The 25112-nt window shown below is 38.8% G+C and overlaps 1 protein-coding gene across 5 annotated transcripts in view; it reads right to left on the minus strand.

Moving 5' to 3' along the window:
- The window catches only part of LTBP1 (latent transforming growth factor beta binding protein 1), a 200847-nt gene that overhangs the window by 93332 nt on the left and 82403 nt on the right, over nt 1-25112 (minus strand). For all 5 annotated transcript variants that reach the window (XM_086744059.1, XM_086744063.1, XM_086744060.1 and 2 more), the window contains 3 exons: nt 18631-18855; nt 14512-14789; nt 3897-3999 (listed from right to left, as the gene is read on the minus strand). In XM_086744059.1, coding sequence (XP_086600185.1) covers nt 3897-3999; nt 14512-14789; nt 18631-18855 — 606 coding nt within the window. The remainder of the gene's footprint in view (nt 1-3896; nt 4000-14511; nt 14790-18630; nt 18856-25112) is intronic.

Below are 25112 nucleotides of genomic sequence, written 5' to 3' on the forward strand. Positions count from 1 at the left end.
ACAGATTTGAAAGTTCAAGTTGTGTGCCTAAATTCAAACTGAACATCTATAAAACTTTTAAGATGCTGTAAGATCACTTAAACTCCTGCAACACTCCAAATTTATCACCTTAAGTTCTTAAAAATCTGAAAATTCACAATTTGTACCCATGCAGAATTGCCGTAAGTCACAGCATAACTCAACAGAATGATGCTTAATTCATTTCTAAATCAAATCTAGACTAAGAAAATACATATACCTCTACCAAAGTTTCCTGATAGATTAGTGAATATTCTTGAATCATACACCTGCCAAATCATACTCTTGATATAATGTAGTGGTAGATGACACTGTGTTAATTTGGAGAAAAGAGACAGTGCACTCATCTCCTCCTTCCTTCTTAAAACACTAACGTACAGTGAGAGCTCCCATTGAGAAAGATGAGAAATTTATCCTATTATGTCTAGGAGACACAAACTCTTACTTTCCAGGAATGCTTTAATCACAAGGAGAGGATTATTCCAAGTGGCAATATTCTCTGCCTCCTCTTGAAATCATACAGTTATATTCCAAAAAACAATTCCTGATTGAGCCAGAAAGCAGGAATAAGCATGACTCATACCATAAATGATTAAGGACACTGGGTTCCCAGTCCTGTTCCAAGAATTGTTTCTACATTTTTACGGGTTAAGGCATCTCCTCATAGGTATAAAATGTAGATTAGAACTTCTTCTGGCAGATAAAGGAACTCTGAATTGTCCCATCTTGAGGAAGTGTGCTAGCCATTAAGGTTTTATAATAAAAGGACAGTGCTCATTTCATTAGCATTTCAATAAAATTATTCTTACTCAGTGCTTTCAAAAAAGGGTAGTAGACTTCCCTTCAAGAGAGGTTTTAGGGTGAGTTCAGGCACTTCTCTGTACCCACCTAGGAAGCGTCTGGGGATCAGGATTTCAGATACAGTTTGTCCCACTGTTTCCCCATTTACTTGCTCTTAACATCATGATGAGCATGTTGGTATTAAGCGGCTGCCTAATCAACACGCTGTCCGTTGTGGATTCCAGTGTTTTACCTGTGTTTACCTGTGGATTCCTGTGTTTTACCTGAGCTATGGAGAACTATAAGATGGGCTCCCCTTTGAACCAGGCACCAAAAATTTGTATTAGCAGTTCCAACCATTTTTTGGTGGAAGCACATTTCAGACTTTTGTGATTTTTCTCATGGCACACATATCCACTAAGCAACATTCTATATGCTCACATGCTTCCGATGAACAAGACTTTCAGTTGTAGTTAAATTGCTACTTCTTTGGAGAAAGCTATAAAATCAGGACACATTTCACAATTCATAAACTAATACAATAATATTTTTAAAAAGGGGAACAAGGAGAACCCGGGCAACTACAGGCCGGTCAGCCTCACCTCTGTGCCTGGCAAGGTCATGGAGCAGATTCTCCTGGAAACCATGCTAAGGCACATGGAGAGCAAGGAGGTGGTTGGTGACAGCCAACATGGCTTCACCAAGGGCAGATCGTGCCTGACCAATTTGGTGGCCTTCTATGACGGGGTGACGGCATCGGTGGACAAGGGATGAGCAACAGATATCATCTACCTGGACTTGTGCAAAGCTTTTGACACTGTTCTGGACGACAGCCTTCTCTCTAAACTAGAGAGACGTGGGTTTGATGGACGGAGCACTCAGTGGATAAGAAGTTGGCTGGATGACCACACTGAGAGAGTGGTGGTCAACAGCTCAATGTCCATGTGGAGACCAGTCACGAGTGACGTCCCTCAGGGGTCCATGTTGGGCCCAGCCCTGTTCAACATCTTTGTCAGCGACATGGACAGTGGGATAGAGTGCACCCTCAGCAAGTTTGCCGATGACACCAAGCTGTGTGGTGCCGTCGACACGCTGGAAGGGAGGGATGCCATCCAGAGGGACCTGGACAGGCTGGAGAGGTGGGCCTGTGCCAATCTCATGAAGTTCAACCAGGCCAAGTGCAAGGTCCTGCACCTGCGTCATGGCAATCCCAGGCACAAATACAGGCTGGACAGAGAATGGATTGAGAGCAGCCTTGAGGAGAAGGACTTGGGAGTGTTGGTGGACGAGAAGCTCAACGTGAGATGGCAATGCACTCTTGTGGCCCAGAAAGCCAGCCGCATCCTGGGCTGCATCAAGAGGAGTGTGGCCAGCAGGTCGAGGGAGGTGATTCTCCCCCTCTACTCTGCCCTGGTGAGACCCCACCTGGAGTACTGTGTCCAGTTCTGGAGCCCCCAACATAAGAAGGACATGGACCAGTTGGAGAAGGTCCAGAGGAGGGCCACAAAGATGATAAAATGGCTGGAGCACCTCTCCTATGAGGACAGGCTGAAAGAGCTGGAGCTGTTCAGCCTGGAGAAGAGGAGGCTCCAGGGAGACCTTAAAGCTATCTTCCAGTACCTCAAGGGGGCCTACAGGAAAGATGGGGAGAGGCTGTTCAGTAGGCCCTGTTGTGATAGGACTAGGGGCAATGGTTTTAAAATAGAGGGAGGTAGATTTAGATTGGATATTAGGAAAAAAGTTGTAGAACAGGTTGCCCAGAGAGGTGGTGGAAGCCCGATCCCTGGAAACATTCAAGGCCAGGCTGGATGAGGCTCTGAGCAACCTGATCTAGTTGGGGATGCCCCTGCTTCTTGCAGGGGGGTTGGACTAGGCTACCTTTGAAGGTCCTTTCCAACTCTAACATTCTATGATTCTATGATAATACAGAATGTATGTCTCTGTTAGAAACTGTATTTACGTGCTACAGGAATACAAATTCAGATAGCAGACTTTCATTAACTATGGCCCTCAAAGACCCAAGGAGGCTCTCTTTCAGAAGCACATCAGAAGATAAACATACTCCAAACCACAAAACTTAAATGTTTCATAAACGAGCAGATCAGATTGAGTCAGCATAAATTTATATCAGACTCTCTTGTGGAAGGAATAGTCAGAGAAGTAGGAGTAACAGCAGGTATTCTGCTGGAATTTTATTTACATCTACATTAAGACTTGCAGACAAAAATACGCTTCCAAAAAATCAAACACCGAACATGTTTCCAGCGTTGCTACCTGTATGAATCACAGAGGCCTAGAAGACCTAGAAAAGAATGACTGCAACTCACTGTACTATTTTTGGCACACTAAATACAGATCCACTTCATCTGCAAAACAGACATTACATTACCTTTTCTTATCTTTCATTTAGTGATGAAAATATGACACGACAGAGAAGTATTACTACTCCTGTGCAAGAATAATGTAATTCACAAAAAGTTTATGAGACTAGCTTCACCGATCATGCACATAATTTGAAGTTTCTTTCTCATTATAATATGATGTCAAATCACAACAAAACAGTGAGGAAAGTGTTTGTCATTGAGTAATTGTTGAGGAAGATGTTTCAAAAACAGCAAAAAAATGCAACTGGCAATTTAGAGCCTGGAAAATATTGGCTCCAAATTTGAAAGTTCATCTGAAGTCCCAAGAGGTCACTGCATTCTCTCCAAGAAGTAACTGGCACCTCTATAATTTAACATTTCTGTGCAAATCCTTAAAAAAATACATTCAGCTGGAAAAGGCAAGATGATTCAAGTCATTATCCTTCCTGCACTGAGAAAACACAACAGTGCATCTCTGAGTTAAAGGAGGAGGAAGGGGAAAAAACTCAACAACGTTAACTTTGCTGGCTGCACTGAGTGTCTGCCTATTGTAACTCTGCTGGCATGCAGGAGAATTCCAGTTTCTGCAACCTGTCCCTAATCAAACTAGCATATTCTTTCTACTAGGTTTCTGTTTTTTTTTTTTTCCCCAAAAAAAAAAAAAAGGAAAAATAGTACTTGAGGGAAAAAAATGCCACAAACTGATCCAGAGAATAACAACAAAATAACACTTACATGGCTTCTTGGGACATTTCTGGCATTTGTTAAAACCCCAGGAAGTACCCACGGTTCCACAGCAGTCTTCTTGCTTGGAAAGGCCAGGAAGTGCTTTGCCACACTGGAATAGTCAGGTAAAGAATACTCAGGTTAGTGACACTATATGATGTTCAGTTCTAGTACAACATTCTTTTTCAGTCATCTTGGGTCAATCTCTTGCTGAGACACTGAAGATTCATTGGAGCTTATAAAGCCCATGCATTTCAATGGCTCTCCACACAGGCATGAGTAAATTACCCGATATATTATCTTCCCCTGTGTCAACTTGAAAACAAGGAGAAAGAAACAGAAGATAATAGTATTTCATAGGAATGAGTGAGTGTATTTCCAAGGTAGTAACTCATCATTGACACCTATTCCCTACATTTTTTCCCTCACAAAAACATGCTCATCTACTTTTTTAAAGGCTGTATAAATTACCTCAAATACATTTCTAATTACTCTCTTAAAGAAAGACAAAAAGTATGACTGTGATTTCTATAATGTTATTTCCTGTTAAAAAGCCTCAACTTCCCAACAACTTATGGTTAATGTTTATGATCACTTACTAGAAATTGCCAAATGACAGATTCTGCTGCCCAGACACTGAAGAAGGTAACACAGATAAGTGAAGCCAAAGTTAGTGATGCCTGTGTTATTCCAAACAAGTGTCACTTTCCCCATGCAAATATTTAAATTAATCTTGTAATAATTTCTGAGATCAATATTCCTTTTTTCCCCCTGATCAAGAATATACTTATTACGCTTTTTATTAATAATAATACTAATTTTTGCAAGCTTACAAGGTACTAGTTATATTCTTGACCTCTGTGTTTTTCTTCCATTTTGCATGGTAAAGAAAGATGAAATGTATTTCTGAGATGCTGACATTAAAAAATACATCTCAACCTGTCAATTAGGTATAAAATGAAAGCATACAAACTGCAAGAGACACGCACAACAGCTGCACTTAGTAACACTTTCAAAGCAAATGCTGATATAAATAGGCACTGCAGCAAACAATTCAAACGTGCTGAAGTGTGAATCCTCAGTACGGATTGAATAGACCTTCCCTAATGTAACTTTCCTTCCTGACAGCATATAAACCTCTGACCCAAATGCTCACTGCCACTTATCTTTCAGCTCAAGATAGCTGGCTCATCCTGCGGCACAGGCTGTGGCCTTGTGGTTGCTTTCCCAGCCCCTTCACAGTGGGCACGCATGCTGAACGCGAGTCAAGGATGTTTTTGAAGTAAAGAGGAACTCTGTGTAGCTTTACAGTGTGACTACTAACAGGATAACAGGCTACCCCACAACGTCAGGGCTCTGACTCATCAGAGGGTGAGCCTCTTTGCATGGGGAGGGCTGGCAAGGCGTTGTCCTAGCCATCTCCTCTGCCCCTTTTTCAGAATTACTCCCTAAGTGCCTCCTGAAATATCTCAGCAACAAATCAAAAGCAGCACCAGTCCACCATTTAAACTGTAATGGGCAACCTGCAGCAGCTCAGCACTTGCTACATGTGAAGCTTAGACATCTATCAATGGACGGGAGAGGACTCGGGAGCATCCTCTGCCCCAGTGAAAGCCAGCCTCTCTCGTGAAACAGAGCTTTTAGCACCAGGGCAACTTAGTGAAGTTACGGTGTGCCTCTGCACATCACCCCTATACGAGGTAGCACCATTTGTGCTTTGAGTCTTATTTTAGGGTGACACATGAACAGCATAAAGAACACAGCAGCCAAATAGGTTAAAAGAGTTACTGTTCAGTTATTGTACAACTTTAGGAGTCTGTGTTCACACTACTGTCTGCAGTAGTGTGAACTTTCCCATGTTCCAAGAAGTGAGAAACAGTCCTTGCCTGGACAGTATTTGTTTGTGTTAAAACAAGTAAAGTATCTAAGCAAGTCCCACCTTTCAGATATAGGCCCAGGCTTACACTATGTGAACATATGTCTTCCAGGCTGTCTTGCACTCTACCCTGGCCTGGACCCTGGCAGGATTAGTATAAGATTGACCATTCTTCATGAGTCAGAGTCCACTGAGTTCTGTTTCCAGAAGGAACTCTCATCCTGGCACTTCACAAAGGCCATCAAGATGCACAAACAGGGAATTCTGCTGCAGCAGCTCAGTTGTTTTCAAAACTTGAACTAGCTCTTTCAACTGCCTCTAGCTAGATTATATATAGATCTTGCTGCAGTTCCTAGAAGCTCAGAAATCTTTCAACTAGAGAGTAGTCAATGTTTCCTCCAAGTGGTTGCCCTAAAACCTTAGAGAATTCATGTTACATTTTTACATAATGCTGGTTGCTCAACCTGCATCCCAGGTGAGCATGCTCTAGGATCATTTTACTTTATATTCACAGCTACTCAGTTTTACTTTATAATTACAGCTGCTCAGTTCCTTACCTAGAGCTAAGACTACTTCTTCAAAGAAGTAGTCTTAGACACTTACTGAAGTCGTGGACTGTGGCAGTCATTGAGAGTCAGCTAAACCAATCTGCACTTGAACTCTTCTCCCCTTCTTGAGCCTCAGTTTTACAACCTCCTCTCTCAGAAAAGAAATGGGAGGAATCAAGGCTGGTGCTGCACCTCCCCTTATGATCTCAGAAATGGAGCATTTGGGCAGCGAGACACATTACCTAACACCCAGTGCTCCTCTGCAAGGTCACAAGCCTCAAGGACACATCCCAGCAGCTCGTGTGTGTCAATGCAAGACTCCACTAACATGATAGCCAACATACCATCACGAACTGGCCCTTTTTTCCTTTTTCCCCAGAACAGAAAAGTTATCTTAACAGTAGTAAATTAAAAGCATATAAAACAAAGAAGAAAAAAAAAAAAAGAGGAGAAAGATGGACTAAAGCCCACTTTTAGTTTAGGTGTGGTGCTGCAGCATTTGCACTCTACTGAAAATCATGATCTCTGTGGTCATAACTTTTTCAAATTTCCATATAAAAACCATGAGCAAAAATAAGGATGCCAAAGTCTGAGTCATCTGGCAACTGTGGTTCGTAGTCCTGTCAGTAAAAACTGGCAATGATTAAAGCTGCTTCTCCCATTGCCTCTATGGTGAATTAAAGCTTGAAGAATCAATGATAATTTGGTTAACGTCCAGATCATTGTAGAAACTGGCCAGCGAGGAAAAGCAACTGCCACATGGGGCTCCTAGTGGTGTAAGATCTGTGTAATTTTGGAGCTATGCATCAGAAAAAATGACTGCTCTTCAAAGTCCTAAGTCAAGCAGAAACAGAGTTCTCCTATGGCTAGTAAACCCTGATTTCTCTGATACATCCAATAGTGCTTCAGATACTTTCAACACTCACTACACTGCACAAACTGCAGCCAGCTACAGTGTCTTAAGATGCTCCTCCCTTTCACAAACCCTAAGCATCAATGAACCAAAGCTCTGCTTCTACAGGTCTTAAAAACTTTTAGGTAATTTCTATCCACTTCAAAAGTCTTACCCACTTCGTACTACTCAGAAGAACTCATTAGTTCTTCAGACAGTCTGTTCCAGTCTCTGAGTCACAAGTGACTGGAAAAATCACTTGGGGGTATCCATAATTATTTTTAGGTTGTCTTACCATTCAACACAACTCCAACACATAAATATGAGTCTAAAATAAGAGAGAAGCTAAACACACACATACAGCTTGCACTATGCATGAAGATGATGCCATTCCCTAAGCTTACGCTTGCACTTTTCTACCCATCATCCACACACATTTAAACTAATGTAGCCTGTATTCCTGAGGGCTTTTGGAAAAGAGAACAGATTTTCATGAATGATACTTCTGTCACAAGTTTCTGATCTGGAGATAATTCTTACTGGTTCAGAAGGCAAAGCAGTCATAAAGGATTTGTATAAAAGAGCTCAACTGTGCTGAAAGAGGCTCAGCAGTAGCAGCAGTATGAGGCACACATGGTACGCTATAAAACAAAGTTCTTCCTGGGTAAAGCACTCACAGACACTGAAAGTATTGTTTCGAATTCACATATTTTTCCCCATGTGTGCCTGGGCTTCTATGCCAATATTTTATATAACTGAAGGAAGTACTGAATATTCCCACTGGTAGACTGAAATTCTGGCTGACCCTGTGCTGGTGCACAAAGGGCCACCCCAAGCCACATCACCTCTTTGTTCCTCTGACCAGACTCCAGCCTCTGCCCCATCTCCACAGTCTTGGGGCACTAACAGTACTTGAGTTGTGCACTGCCACCAAGGCTTCATGTGTTTTCCAACGCCAGGGAAAAGGAAGGATTATATCCTTGAAATCCCTCTACTAAGGCAGTAGAAGGAATTTATTCAGCTCCCTTTAAAGTGCGGTAGAGAGCCACGTCTGGCAATTAGACTCAGGGCAACCGCAGAGGATTCTGGCTGAGGGACCACAACGTTTCCTGGGACTCTCACTCCTCCGTGACCCATCTACAAATCCCTGTCACGAGCTGTCAGTTAAAACCACAGTACAGGCATAAATAAAGGAGTGCCACATGATTAACTATGATTGAAATCGATAGGTGCTTTGCCGGAGTTAATAGCTAATGACTCTGGGATTCAGCTCAAAAGGCTGCATTTCACATACCACAATAGTAGAAGTGAATGGATACACTGTTTAACTTTCTGTAAACTGTTCAACAGGCACAGACCTTGGATTGTTGCTTCTTTTTTCCTACAGGCGCTACAAACATAGCTAAGAAACCTCAAACTTAATAAACCGTATTACTGAAACAATTAACAAACATACTTAATTAGCTCAACTGACCAGCTGAATGACAGGTTGTTACAAATGAAGAGTATTATCCTTTGTAGCACTGGCTCACTAACAGGCATTGTCTCACAAGCAGAGGAGAGAAACTTAAATACTTCCAGACTTTCTAGAAGAACTGGTAAGGAATTTGTTTTGGCTTAAGCAGAACATTCTTCATAGGCAAGTAAAAATTATCCAGCTTTCTTCTATTTGAGTAATTAAAACAATGTTTGGTGTTTTTGGTATCTGATACATCTTTAATCTTCTGATTTTTCAGGGTATTGATCTTGCAAAGAATCTATTGCGAATGAAGCATTAATCCTGGAAATGAATCCACGCTGATTTCTGACAGTCTATTTGTTTAAAAACTTCAGAAGCCAAACCATGAGCTTCAAGGAATTCCAGACAGTTATTTCATTTTATGAGATGGTATTTTTAAAACTATTCTAAAGAAAAAAGGTTTAAAAAGTGCTGTAAGAGAAAAAGTACCAGTATGAAGCACAAGATTTTACTTGTACCATTCTTCCTGCCTAAAGAATAGAAATAGGGAAGTTCATTTCATACAGATGCCAAAAAATGAAAATACTTAAAATTTACCTCCATAGGAAAAGTTTTGTTAAATCTGAAGTTCAATAGCAATATTTATACAGTTGAATTAATACATTCAACTGGAATTACTACTGTCATCACCTCCAGACTACATACACTACAACCATTTTGCACACAGTAGTACCGATAACAGTACGTTATGCATTAGAGCTATCAACACATTTTGCTGCTGATTTCTAACTCAAAATCTTTTAAGCCTCTGTTTAATATTTTCCATCACGAAAATCTCAGTGATCTAAGCCCAGTTCCTAAAAACTTTATGTATATTCTCTAAGTTAAGTATCTGATCAGTGTATGCCCTTGTCTGAATCAAGTTAAGTAAATGCTTAATGATTTGCAGTCAGAATCTATATCATGATACCATGTTGACAATTTCTGACCTCTGCCAGCTGCCACTTGGCTTATTTTGTATTCTACCAAGCCTGACATCAGAGAATGGTGTGGCTCAAATCAAAACAAATGTTTCCTGTTAAAGACATTACTGAAACACAGCACCAAAACTATTTCCATGGAAATTTATCCCACTAAAAATGCTGATCAATTAACATTTGTTTGTCAGATATACTTGTTATTTATTCAGAACTAAGCAGCATTTGAAACACTTTTGAACATGTGTGTTTTGATCATACTGAAAAAAAGACAGCCCTTATAATTTTCAATAAAGTCTTTACTAGGGTTCACCATTAATGTTATTTAGCTTAATTTATTTTTTTTAAATCTACCAAAATATGCTTCCATTGTTTCCTATAGGTGTTATATATTTTTTCTTTAACATGATTTTCCAAATTATTATTATAATACACCAAATTTCACTTTACAATACCAGAACAACTCTAATTCAGGGATCCTTCCCAATAGAGCTGTAACAAGTATGGATCTTTTCTGCAGCACCTTTCAAAGTACTTTGCAAGGGAAGCACAAAGCATCATTCAGCAACAACTGACAAGCGAGGAGTGGAATATATCCCCCCAAACACTGCAACCTGGAACTGACCTGAATTTAAAACACTCCAACAAAAAGGGGAGATCAGAAGCCAGTATTTTTTAAATTCTTTCAGTGATCATTTTGGAGTGCAGTCCAGCTCCTCTCAGCAGTTACACCAGCACAACCGAGGGACTGCGAGGAAGAATGAACAAGCACGGGCAGACATGACTTCTTAACTAGCTTCTCTTCCTGACATTTTGGCATATGTTGCCTTCAGCCAGGAAAGCAACTTCAATATCTGTCTCTCTTTAAAATAACTATTTTTTTTTTTGTTTTTAAATTATAGATGCTGAGATCACCAGAAGTCTCCTTTGGCAAAACTGATACTAAAAAATATCTGCTGAAGAGAATGGCATTACTTGTGAATCTAGTCAGAAAGAGCCTGCTTTAGAGAAATTTGAAAGTAGCAGCTTCTCCAATTTCTTGCTGCTTTGCAAAAAGAAATCTCGCTTTACAGTCAAGCAAAAAAGAGACCAAATCAATTTTGAGGAAAAAAAAAAAAAAAAAAAAAAAAAAAATACTGAAATGCAGTAACCATAGGACAACATATACTTAGTAGAGACTTCAAAGTGATCTTAAGGTGGGAAAAAAAAGTGGTACTTAATTATCTTTACATAAATCCTGACAGATAGTAGGCATCTGCATTCTTTTGTCAATTTAAATGCAAAGGAATCATATGCAAAATTAACAGACTCGAGATTACCAAAACAATCTTTACTATGTTCACCACTGAGACTGTAGAAGTTAAAAAATAACAAGTTATTCTGTGTCTTGTTAAAGGCATTTTTGTTAGAATTAAAACAAAAAGCAGCTGAAGAGGAGGAATTAAAGAAGAGAAACAATCTTCCTTATTTGCTAGCTTTTTAAATAGGGCTCAGACAATCAGTGCTCTAAGATGACCAACTCCTTGCATTTCAGAAACAGGACTACATGGCTGTCAAGTACCTTGCAGGACAGCACATTCAGTCTCCAGCTTTTGAAAGTACTGTAACATACAGTGCTTTCCAGAAATTTACTGTTCTCCACTTTGGGTGGGATTTTTGTCCTACTGATTCCATTGTATTTGTTTCCCAACTTCAAGTCTCTATTTTCTCAACAACATTTTCTACATAACAAGGTGCAAGTTTAGGTAAAGGTTTGTTTCCTACATTTTTATGACAAGAATAAATTTCTGGCCTGCGGCTTAACTGTTACTTTATGGTATACCCTGCAAAAATCTTTCTGGTGCTAGGAAAGCATTGGATGAACCGCAACTTCTGTATGCCGCATATCATAGAAAGCTATCATGTAACATGGTAAGCTATCCTGGACCAATCATTGTTAACATCTCCCAGAGGAGAAATAATTGCTATGTGTTCCACTCCGAGCAAAGTGAGGCAGCCAGGAAAAGTAAATTGACTTGAGTAGAAGAGAGAACCATCCAGAACAGTATTTGCTTCCTATATTACTATTTAAAAATTGAAATATTAATACTACTTTTATAGTTGCTCTTTCCACTTTATTTCCTAATGCTGAAGACACTTCAGAAAACAGTCACAATTAAGCAACACATGCATACATGCATATATGTATTTATGAGAACATACATTTTTATTATAATTAAAATTAATCTATTCTAATTAAAATTAATATATTCTAATTAAACTAAGAAATTTTGTTATTCTAGGCCCCCCCCCCTCCTCTTGCCCCTCTAAGCTTGTATACTGACATCTTTTCACACATCTTTTACTACCCTTTTCTCATGGTTGCTGCCCTTGTTTATAGTCACTTACGATACTACAGACAGCTAAGCGAATAGGAGGTCTAGAAGAATTCCTGTGTGGTTAATTAGGAGTGATGGGAGGCCTGAGAATACAACCAGATTCTTCAGACATTTGTACCACAATGTCCTCCAAGCTTCAGCTCAGGGTGGCTCCAGCTGCTAATTTTAACAGTATGTGCTCTGTTGGAAACATACTACAGAAAATATGCCCTGGCTGTCCTGGGATCTGAGTATAACAACTATCCTACTGTTTTTGCAGGACTACTGTTCTTGAATGAGATACAGTAAAGGAATTTAACTAAGGTGGGGTGAGGAAGAATGCGTTGGGAGATGAAAAATATTCCACAGAAGGCTGTGAATAAAGCAAAGCATTAAAATCAGAGGATCTGTAATTGAAGACCAGCTGAACTTCAAGGAAGAAGAAGAGAACAAGAGATAGAGAAAAACACAGAATGGTAGAGGTTACACATACAAAACCACAGCACAGATTCTGATACTGTTTTTATCCTGTGCTTTTACCCTGAACCAGAATAAGTTTATCAAAGTCCTTATTAATTTGGTTGATTCGCCCACATGAGACACACACATATTCTTCCATCAATCTACTCTACAGACAATAGTCATCTCTGATCCCAGGGTATTTAATAAAACATTTCTGAAACCAAACATACAATCCACCCTGCAAAAAAATGTATAAACACTAATGATTGTTGCAAAAAGTACAGATATCAAAATTATTCAGCATAAGGTCCAGACACTGCAAGACACTGCTGCTAATAATGAAATCTCAGTTTAGCATCCCATCTGAACAAATAAGGAGAACCCTCCTATTTAGCAAAACAGCTATCAAAGAAAGAAAAGCAAGTTATTTTAGAATAGATTTAAGAGTAAAAAAAAAAAGTCTTTTCCAGTTCAAGGCATATTTAACATATAAATCAATAATATGCATTGTCTGACTGTGGGAAAACCATATTAACATTTCATGTTCAAATCTGAAACGTGAATGAGTCACTTAAATCTATACTTACGGCAAGGTCTCATATGAATGCTTTACAAAATGCCATGCTACAATTCCATTTCTAAATTGAACCATTAAATTAAATAACAAAAGCCCTCTGAAATTCTTACTATGCTCTTCTCCAAGACTGACACTGAAAGGATCAATGAAATTTGTAAAAAATGAAAACATGAATTATTCTAAACTGCAGAAGCCAATCACTGAAAGGAAAAGAGAAAAATATTTTACAGGAAAAAAAGTCAGTTCTTTGGAGCTGGCAGAGGACGACAGATTAAGGAACTGTGATTTCAATTTGAGGTTTCAGAAGGTAATTGCTGTCACTGCCTTGGGATCTGCCACCTATGTTACCCTCATCCTGCTTCTGCTCCTGTATTTTCCCATCATTGATGCTCTCCAAAGCTCCTTGCCCCTTTGAGTGAGGTATCTTCCCCCCCTCCTTTTTTTTTTTCCAGCTACAAGAAACACTTGTAAAAGACATTTTGCTCCCATCCTGCATTTTGGGGATGATGGGTGCTGTCCCTTTGAAGAGAAGGCAGACCATGCTCTGTTCAGGTGAAATCTTAGGAGAATTTTGCTGCCAACATCCTAACAAATGTTTGCAGATTTCTCTGAAATCTCCCACAAAATTTCAGCCTGAGGCACACATTCAGCTTAAAAAAATAAATTGATCTGAAAAGTTAAATTTCAGCAATGTAATAAGCAATATATAACAAGGTACTACTATTTTTTTACAACCTCTTCACATATTGCTTTTTCTCTCTCTGTATATTTACAGATGCATGTAAATATGCAAAAGTTACAGTACTGTGTCACTTATTCAAGTACTTTCAAGAGCTGAAAGAAATTATGCAATTTTTAATAGTCATATGTAAAAACTGATGTGAACATATTTGAAACTGAACTAAGGTTTCAATGCTCTAGAAAACATTCAACTGGCTTTCATGATTTTTCTACCTTATCCAATGATCATATTTCAACAGATTCAAAATGTTAGCCTACAATATGTAAAACATACGAAGCTGTCGAATAGGAATGTCAATGAAAACTGCAACTCCTTGAAAAACACTGGCTGTTTAGATACACATGCAAAAAGACTCATTAAACTAAAGGTCAGTTCAAGCTGTGGAAGATGGTGTAACCTTAGTTGTTCAATTAGGAGAGACACAGCTAGGATTTATGTAATTTTTTTTTTCTTTAATTTGGAGAAATAGCTTATAAATGGAGAAGTTATGGCCAGAATAACTGAAATCAAAATGTCAGGTATCCAAGTCCACAGAAAATAAAGACATTAGCTTGAGGAAAAGAAGGTTCAGAAAAAAGTTATTCCATAAAAATTTTAAATTCTAAAAATATTTTTTTTTTTTTTTGAAAAGGATGTCAAATGTGTCCTTTCCTGGCAACTGCTGAAAATTTTTTTCATTCTTTTATAATGTTTTAAAGCCACCTGTCTCAAAAGCCTCAGCAAACATTTCTTACCTGTGTCCCAATAGTCTCCTGGAAGCAGCGTCCAAGCTGAGTTTTAACTGAAACAGGAAACATATGAGGAATGGGTTGTTGATTTGTGTAAGTAGTATGTCCTTTCTGGGTCTTCTGATATGGAAGACCTTGGTAAGAGACCTGTGGATGTACTGGCTGAGGTGCTTTCGCTTTTTGTCCTGTTGACGTGCTGTCAATTCTTGAAACTTGATGGATCTGAACTGAGGCTTCAGGGGGATGTTTCACATGGATATTCACTATGTTAGGAGGGAACTTCACTGAAATAATTGAAGGAAAAACACATAAGAAAAATTGGTAATGTCAAAATATCAAAGAATACATCTGTCAAAAAAAGAGATTTTTTTTTTTTTATATTAAAATTTCTACAGATGCCTTAAAATCACTGAAAGCCAAATTTGGGGGTTGGAGCAAGGCTGAAAGAATGCATACAGTCTCATAAACAAAGTAAGAAAATGAAAATTCTCCACACAGGAAAGAACGACATTATAGGCCTGTAAAGACTGCTACATAAACATAGATGTCCAAATTGGCTGGTGGGATATTAATATTTGTAGTCATACTGTGTACCAAGAATCCCATTCAAACCAGAATTTGAACTCTACTGGGTTATTTTTGGATATATAGTAAGATTTATTTTATTTTTCAGATCCATCATCTTCCTTTGGAACACAGAAAAAGCTTCAGATTTTATCCATTCACCTTTATATACCTGCCAAGTCCCAAGTTTGCCCCTGCTAGAGTTGCCAGCATCTCAACCACCTAAGATCACCACTCCCTTTGCTGAACTTTGAATTCAGGATTTGGCAGATAAAGAGGGAGGAAATGTTTTTCAGATACTTCTGTTTTTAAATACAGTTGTAGTTTGAAGTCTAGGTATATAGATTGAGACCCTTCAGTCAACATAATGGGCACAGAACTGTTTATGACCCTCAAGCTTCTTTTCATTGAAACACAAAATGCCCTTTAAACACATAACTCAAGTTATTATTGGAGAGTGGGGGCAAGTACTACACAGACCACTCAAGGCCAGCCAATCCAATAGATGTAACATCCCTTCCACCAATAAATATAATTTGACCTACTTTCTCTGTAACGTATGCTGGATTGTTGAGTCTTCTGCTTCCAGGAAGCCAGATTGTTCTTTTGAACTTGATTAGGCACTTTCAGTTCTTATTTACAAATTTCAGCCTCACAGCTCCACTCCCCAGGCAGTATATTTCATTTATTTTAGATGCTTTCAAATTATACTATTTTGTAGAAATTGCTTTTGGTTTTTCACATTATTTTTATTTCTCTAGACACATTTTCAGTATTAATTGGTTTTACATAAGAATTCCTTAAAAGAAACAAACTTATTTTGTTTTAACAATCTAGTTGAAAATGTCCCTGCTCCTTGCAGGAGGGCTGCACTAGACAGCCTTTAAAGGTCCCTTCCAACCCAAACTGTTCTATGATTCTATGATTTTTACTCTGCCCTGCATGGTTTCATTTACGAAAATCTTCAACATATTACAGATAGAAACATCAGGAACAAGGTAGTAGAAAGTCAGAAAAATATGGCTGCAGGGCCTTAATGGCTCTTCATATCTTGCCTATAGCAGAAAACAACCTTCAGGCAAAATTCTTGCTACATAAGTTCTCTTAAAGGTAAACCCACAAGGAAAAGACTCAGTATTACAAGGACAAGCAGGAAGACCCTTCTTAGGCTACTAGACTGGTTTTGAAGTACAAGACAAGACAGCATAGTCTGTGAGAAGGACAAGATTCACCCCAATTTACTATCATAGATTTTTATGTATGAAGAGGGATCCCTTCATTATGTACGAAGAGGGATCCCTTCAACTAGTTTCTCCAGCTGATAAATCTAAAACAAACAAACAAACAAAAACCGCACACAAAAAACCACAACTATTAGCCCTCAGAAGAATTGCTCTGTTTTAATCCATCAGTTCACCTAGAGATGTTCAGATGCTGAAAACATCAAATTTAGGCTGGTTCCTCCCATGTAGTATTATTACATCTCCTCTCCAGGTCTTGGATCACTGCCCAGACATGCTGATAAATTTTATTTTTCTGCCAGCCATTTCAGGATGAACTGTTTTATTCTTTCCTTGAAAGAAATGAAACATTCCTTTCTCCACAATCTAACATCCTCATTTGGGCATGGAAAGAGATGAAAAGGCATTGTGTCTGTTGATGGTGCAGATGAGGACTTAAGGGTCAGGAAAAAAATATTCAAGAGGTCAAAGTCTTTAGCAATGAGAAACCTATTGTGTGTTTTAAGATAGCAACTTTAAATCTGAAAAACAACTGTGTCTTAAATAATTTTTTTAATGGTCCACTGTATTGTATAAAATATTTTGATCTGGAATTACATAGTCACAGAAATAAATTTCTGCTCTGCTAAATGTCTAAATGTTTAGGTAATTATATTCTCTTCTTTCATTCCTCCACTTTCACCCTTCCCTTCACCCTGAGTCAGAAAAGTTCTGGGGAGCTTTAGGGACTAATACTCCAAAACGTCAGTGGGAACTATTTCCCAGTGGACTATGTAGCAGTCCCTAGAGAACAAATCCACTGAAAAGATGGAACATACACTTAAAAGCGTTCTAGAAAATATTGTGTTTCCAGGAGGATAGTGTCAACACTTCCTTCACAGTTATGTCCCTTTTTGAAAACAGAATTTCTATACATTACATTATATTTATCACAAACGTATCATAGAATCACAGAATGGTTTGAGTTGGAAGGGACCTTAAAGATCATCTAGTTCCAACCCCCCTGCCATGGGCAGGGACATCTTCCCTAGACCAAGTTGCTCAAAGCCCCATTCAGTCTGGCCTTGGACGCTTCCAGGGATGGAGCAATTTCTTTTGATGCAGCCCAGGATGCAGTTTGCTTTCTGGGCTGTAGGCACACCTTGCCAGCTCATGTCAAGCTTCTCACCAACCAACACTCCCAAGTCATTCTCCTCAGGGCTGCTCTAAATCCATTCTACACCTAGCCTGTATTTGTGCTTGACCTCTTTTAGCAAAGTTATTCAGGAACTAATTGTCAACAACTGAGCCTCCACTTATCTTTCCTCCATATATTTTGTTTTTATTCAGAGGTAGAAAACTTGGAGACGTAATTGTAAAATTATCCTTGACCAGAAAAAAAAAAAAAAAAGAACAAACACCCAACAATCTGGCAATTCAAATGAACAAACAAAATTCATATTAATTCATACGTTGTGAAAGTGAATTCCAAGGATCTCTCCGTACGGACAGGATCTCACCCAAATAAAATGCTACCTATAGTCATAGGACACAGGAAAAATTTAACACTTCTCATCAAGGTCATCAGAACATGTCACCTCACAAAAAAAGTATTAGGGGAAATGGAAACCTGAAGCTAACTGCACTTTCTTTGACTGAGCAAAATTTGATTAACATTACAGCTTTTCTTGTTTCTGATCCTCTGCCTTCTCCACAGCATTACCAATAGGAAATCCTTATCATTTTTTTTCTATGATATTGTTATATGACCTGGAAAGAATGTTCTGTTTAACTGAATCATATTATGGTCTATCTACATTTAAAAGTTCACCACAGAATTAACTTACAGGACTCTACTAAATGATGTAACAGAGATAAACATGGAGTATATTTTTAGTTTTACATTAGACTAAATTTTTTTTTATGTTGAAAAGCATTGTCTCTTCCACCCACTAGTAACCATGGAATCACCTGCAACTTTCTATCTAGGTATACTGCAATTTATGGGCTCTGTTCAGCAACAATCGTTCTCTTTTCAAACACGTCTACACTCCTGGAAGAAGCTCGTTGCATTATCTTTTGACTCTGCAATCTGCATTAAATTTCACCATAAAGCAAAGTAAATTCACTTATAAACTTTTTTCAATAGCACTGTTATTTCTTATTATTTCAGTCATTGAGCAAAAATACTTTCCAGTCATTCTGGTGAGCTCACAATTCAAGTTGCTGTGTCAAGATTCAACCTGTGTAGACAGATCACTATTGTTACTAGTTGGATACCGAAAAGTAGTTAATAAAATCAACTCCAAAGGAAAAAAATATCCACCAAGAAAAAAGTTACCTTTTACACCTTGCTGTCCAGACATTGTCAGTGGCAAAGTATGAGTAGAGTGGATAACTTGTGATCCTACAGCCTTGTTCACCTGTTGTGGGTGATGGTACACTTTTGGAGTACTGGCAGTCTGCACAGGGATCTGACAAAGTTTACCAGTGTAATTAGGAGGGCACTGACATTTATCTCTAGAGCTGCACTGGCCTCCATTCATGCATGGAAGGTGGCAAATAACTGAAATAAAAACAGAAATAAAGAATTTGTTAATGACTTTTGCTTTAGTATTATCGGACTACATATCACACAGAAGTTGAGGAGGAAAGGAATAGGGCTGGGGGGCTTCATTCTTCCAACATCTGAGGAAGAACTCCCCATCTGACATGCACTTTTCATTGCTTTGCAGTAGAACCACTTCCCCTCCCCTCCTTGTGACTTCTGCCTGGTTCACCTCTTCTTTCTATGACAAACCCTCCTTTTGACCTCTGCCTGATTTGCATCTTCTCTCCATGACAAACACAGTGAGCACATTCTTCCCTTAAAAATTCTAGCTATTTTATTTCGTTATGCTGTTAAGCAAGATGCTAAATTAATATGGTGCCTGGCTGCTCCTCTTACTCAGTACAGGTATTCTTACTCAGCCAGCCTCCCATTTCTGAAAATCCTGGACTACCTACACTTCCCTGGAAGACTGGGGAAAAACTCACCAGAATGTAGATAGTACTGGGGATAATTTTTCCATTTTCACTGTAAGCCTTGGTTGTTCTCTGGAAAACCATGCTTTATGGAGTATCTAGATTTTTGCTTAACATTTATCTCTCTGATAAAAAAAAATGCTAATTTGTATACCCACCCATGAAGATAATAAAAATATCTAGTGATTCTACTCAAATGATTTCAGAGACAAATTCCAAAGTATTAACATATTTTAACTCCAGTATAAAGACTAGGGTAATTACTTCTCTGCCAGCTAGTACTTGTACATTTACAGCAATATAAATTACCAGATGAAACATGAAAAATGTCAACATCAAATGAAAAATATTTCTTAACTCAGAGATACACATAGTAATAGGCATGGTTCAGCACTTTCTAAAAATATGATGTGGGACTTTACAATCAACCATCATCTAGCGGAGCTATCAGCATTTTCAAGAATTAAATTCTGTAAAAACAACAGGAAAAATAGCATAAGTTTTTATTCAAGACAAACTAAGGTAATTTTTTCAGAAATCAAAGATTTTTGTAGAAATAGCATACAGTATCTATTTGTTTACTTTAAGGTAAGATTCTGGCTAAAAATAAATTAATAAAATCTAGACTTCACAGTAATTATGGCATTTTGCTGAACTAGTATTGTTCGGTCTTTATTGAATTACAATAAAAATGAGACACTGTAGATAATGCAAGGTAATTAGGAACCTAGTGCTTATTATTCCAAGTGGTGTCACCTCAGGCTACTGCTATTATTAATACTCTAAAATGCCAGTATTGGAAAAGGAACCTGTGTTGTGTGTCACAAAAAGACAAAGTAGGACATTTAGCAGTCCAAGAAGTTCCAACCCAGCTGCGTAATTCACTTGGCCCAGGAAGAGTGCTCAAGAAACGGCACCCTCACATCACGTTGACAGGGTCTGGAACAGCGATGCCTGATTACCAGATAGGTCCACGCACAAATGTAAACAGTCAGAATTGTTCTTCCACTCTGTTCTGCAAATGCATATTTAATATTTTCCTCTTCTTATCTCACATTATCATTTCATGTCAACTGACTGAAAGTACTTCAAGATGTAGCACTGTGCTAAAAGGCTCAGTTGACTTCGGAAGGCTATCCACATCAGCGCAGGTCTCACTTTTTCGGGTCTCAATGCTGTTGGGACTTCATCTGAGCGTATAAAAGACATCCTTACAGAATAGCTGTTAATTCAGGGCAAAATGAAGGATTTTTGACCCCAGTAGTAATTAAAGCATGACAGCTCTCTCTCTCGGGTACCATTTCTCCATGAGCAGCCACAAAGAAACAGGTTTACTGTAATGGCGACAACATACAAAGAATTTTAGGTACTTGTACAGATACACCTGAGCAACATTGAAAGCTAAGGTGGTTCTCCTGCAAAAGTTACATCATACGATGAAATAGTGTAAAGCAGCATTAAGGGCACAGGAATTGGGTGTTTGAAAGTAGTACAGTGAAACAAAAGCAAACAGAAATAGTGTCACTCGGGAATTCCTTGAGTGCAAGAAGCCTATCCCACAGATTTTCTTCCTACCCTCTCTAGCCTCAAGGCAACAAGGTAATGTGTAAAATCCAACTTTTAAATAATAAAAATATAATGAGAATTTCCACCAAAATAAATTAATTTCTTCTGAGCTCTTGTTCCATAAAGCAGCCAGTGTCTGGAAGGCCATGTCGCACAGGTATCTCTGCATAACAAGATGCTCTTCAAGCTTCCTCTCCTACAAGAGCCCACTGGGTAACAAACAGGCACGTGAAAAGCTCTGCTTTCAAGCAAACAAAAGTTTGTGCTAAAAAAACTGGGAAAGAAGATATCAATAGAAGAGAGCTCCTGAATGTTCGTCTTCATAACTGTTTGCTGTGGATATTCACACAAATAACTGTGCAAATAAATGCAAAAAAAAAAAAGTCACTGAAAGATGTAGTATGAGGTAAATAATGAAGAATATTTGATTTCTCAGTATTTACACATAACAGAAAATAAAAATTCCAAACTGTGCACAATATCATATCAGCCTGATATGATATATCAGCCCTGAGGAGAAAGACCTGGGAGTGTTGGTAGACGAGAGGTTCAACATGAGTGGGCAATGCGCCCTTGCGGCCCAGAAGGCCAACCGCATCCTGGGCTGCATCAAGAGGAGCGTGGCCAGCAGGTCGAGGGAGGTGATTCTGCCCCTCTACTCTGCCCTGGTGAGACCCCACCTGGAGTACTGCGTCCAGTTCTGGAGTCCCCAACACAAGAAGGACACGGACCAGTTGGAAAGGGTCCAGAGGAGGGCCACAAAGATGATCAGAGGGCTGGAGCACCTCTCCTATGAGGACAGGCTGAGAGAGTTGGGGCTGTTCAGCCTGGAGAAGAGGAGGCTCCAGGGAGACCTGATAGCGGTCTTCCAGTACCTCAAGGGGGCCTACAGGAAAGATGGGGAGAAGCTGTTTAGTAGGGCCTGTTGTGATAGGACTAGGGGTAATGGGTTTAAATTAGAAGGAGGTAGATTTAGATTAGATATTAGAAAAAAATTTTTTACAATGAGAGTTGTAGAGCACTGGAACAGGTTGCCCAGAGAGGTGGTGGATGCCCCATCCCTGGAATCGTTCAAGGCCAGGCTGGATGAGGCTCTGAGCAACCTGATCTAGTCAGGGATGTCCCTGCTTCTTGCAGGGGGGTTGGACTAGATGACCGTTGAAGGTCCCTTCCAACTCTAACTATTCTATGATTCTATGATCATGTGGTGCAAATCACTTAGTCAACTGATTTATGTACAGATATACTGGTTTACAACTCTTGAAGATCTGGCCTAATGTATGAGGAATGAACTTTAAATAAGTTAAATCTATTCTGAGAGTATAAAATAATGAAATGAAAAAATTAAAAATTCTGAAATATACAATTTTAAGTTACACTCAGCCACACAGAAACAAATAGGATGTGATCGCCAGGCTAAACTGAAAACTTGATAATCTCAAATGGCAAGTATTATGAAAACTTAAAAAAAAAAACCAACAATAAATCAACAACAAAAAATGAAGAATGAAACATATTGAAATAAAATACCTGACAATTTTAAATAGGTGTAGTAAGAACATCAACACAATAACTGCAATGTTTCCTCAGGTAGTTTATGGCCAGGAAAAAAAGGATACATTTGATTATGACACTGGTGCTGGAAATCACAGGCACACAACTTCACCAAAGCTGGAATTTTACATAAACCATTTGAGAAAAGTGAGCTGAAGGAGGTGTAAGCCTCCAAAAAGGCAGAGGAAGGAAACACTACTTTTCCTCAAAAAGGCTCTGGGAATCTCAGGTTAACAAAGACCAAAGAGCCTTGGGGAAAGAATCACTTAAGATAGGAACAGGATATAAAGCCAGAGTATGTTTGAACAGCTCAACTTCTGATGGAAGTTTTTTGCTTTGTTTTATTTTGTCATTGAAGTTAAAGAACTTAAACAAACAGAATGGCTGAACACTGCCAGAGGCATAGGGGACATTCCTGACAAAAACCAGACCCACGTGCTGTGAGAGACCATTAGAAGATGCTGGGTTTGCACGTATGTTCACAACTGGCATTCAGAAAAAAGGGTGCACTGGAACCTGATTCTCACCGGGCTTTTGCCATTTCCTCCGAAAAAAAAGGAAATAAAAATATCCATTATGGTGTGAAACCCTGTAGTCGCCCACAGCCTGATACAAATGTGGTAATAGGTCTGCACAAGATGACAAGAAACTTCAGTTCACATGTGGTTATCTTAGAAACAAAATAAAGAAAGTATTAGTGGACCTATGAAAGGCAACAAATTCTTCATTCAGAACTGCCGTAAGTCAAGTCTCTCAACTGCCTCTTAAGGATCAGCCAACGTATTATTGAACAAATTTAACAATTTCTTAATATAAATTAACATCCATCCTTTAGATATATAGAAATAGGTTTAAGGAATTACAAACATTTTAAGTATTCTTCTCAATCTTGGGCAATCAATTAGTCTTGACTTCTCTGGCATCCAAAGGCCTTAATTTCCCCTGGCACAACTTGGTGGGTATCACTGTTCCAAATGAGGCAAGCAGAGAGGGTGCATCAAGATGCCCCCATAGGGTTTCTCTGAAAGGCTGAATACATAGAAAAAGGGGAACATTTGCAACATGAATCCTGATAAAGCTGCCATGGCTATGGGTTGGAAACACAAGAATAGAGCATGAAATCATCAACAAAGAAGCTAGGAAACCACCGATGCACAGTTTGTCCTTGTAATTACATCATCTAATTTGCTTTTAAGATACTCAAACTTGAACAGCTCCATATAAACTAATTTAATCAAATCCAAATGTTTTCATTTAAGCAAAATAACGTGTAACAAAAATTCCAAGCACCTAAATCCTCCTAATCCTTAGAATTAGCCCATGCTTACCCAAACAAGCCCTTAGGATGGATGGAAACTCCCTTCCTGTAGCCAATGTTGAAGAAAATAAGGATGGGGTTTTGAAATGTTCCTCATCTGACTGTCCAAATTCCTTTTCTTTCACACTTCAGGGAACATGCAAGTTTCTGTCTCACTTTCCCTCATCACTCTTTGCCTTTTCTACTCACACGCCATCAACTATTCAAGTGTAAGCACTATTCAATTACATGAACAGACCCTCCAAGAAAAATCTTAAACTGCTCATTAGATTACAAAATTTCCACTGGATGCATCACGAATCAGGAGATCAATTTTGTCTCTGAGTACTACACAGTTATCCAGCATTACTACATGCCCCTCAGTTGTTTGGGCATCTTTCATCCATGATGTTACTAAGCACACAGAAAGCGCAGGGACTAGCATGCAGTTCTACCAAACCCAGTTTTTCACAGGAAAGAAGAGATGGTATTCACTGAGGGGAAACGCTGCCATATGCAACATGCTTGTAATGTAGTGCCTCTAAACACCATATGTTTTGCGTAAAAATTGAAATCCAGAGGTTCTATATATAGATCTGCGCAATCACTCCAAACTTATTTCAACTTTCTAATTGCAGAAACTCTAACAGTAACTCACAGAAGACAGGGAGGTATGACCTACAGTAATGATGCTATCCTCCATTTAGACTCTTCCATATTCTTCTACATTTTTTTTTTCCCCCATGTCTTCCTTGTAGCCCTCTAATTTTCTAACTACTTCATACTAAACAGTTTTCTCTTCAGATTCCTGGTTGTAATTCAGAGGTGTTATGTAAAGAAGTTGCAAGTTAAGTAACCAAATAAATAATTTATTTTTTTAAAGTAAGATTAAGATAATCTTGATATTACAAACCTGTGCTTTGGGAAGCAGGGGGAGAAAAGTAGCTTTAAGTGGCCTTGATTTAATAGTATAACACGTCTACATTCACGTCTGAATTTATCCTAAGGTTTGTATTGTGACAACTTTTAAGAGAAACATTCTATTGCAACAACCAAACACAATTTTTAAAAGTAAATCTGATGGTGAGAGCTCCAGCAGTAGATGAAAAATGCTCTTTTCTGCTCATCACAGAAAACAGGGAAGTGATGCCCTGCTTGTGTGAATAACCTAGCTATCACCCACAAATCCCTTGTTACGTACCACTGCTATTCACTGATCCAAACAGTACGGACAGCACCAGATTTGGTTCCAGATGTAAGCAGTCCTGTAGAAATGGCTACTCACTGCTACTGCTGAGAGAGGAGTCAGGGTATGTACCAAATGGTAGTACTGCATGGGGGATGAGCCTCCCCACCACAGCACTTTTTAATGAAATCTCTAG

This window comes from Chlamydotis macqueenii, chromosome 3, assembly GCF_036417535.1.
Source record: "Chlamydotis macqueenii isolate bChlMac1 chromosome 3, bChlMac1.mat, whole genome shotgun sequence".
In the NCBI taxonomy this organism is placed as follows: Eukaryota; Metazoa; Chordata; class Aves; order Otidiformes; family Otididae; genus Chlamydotis; species Chlamydotis macqueenii.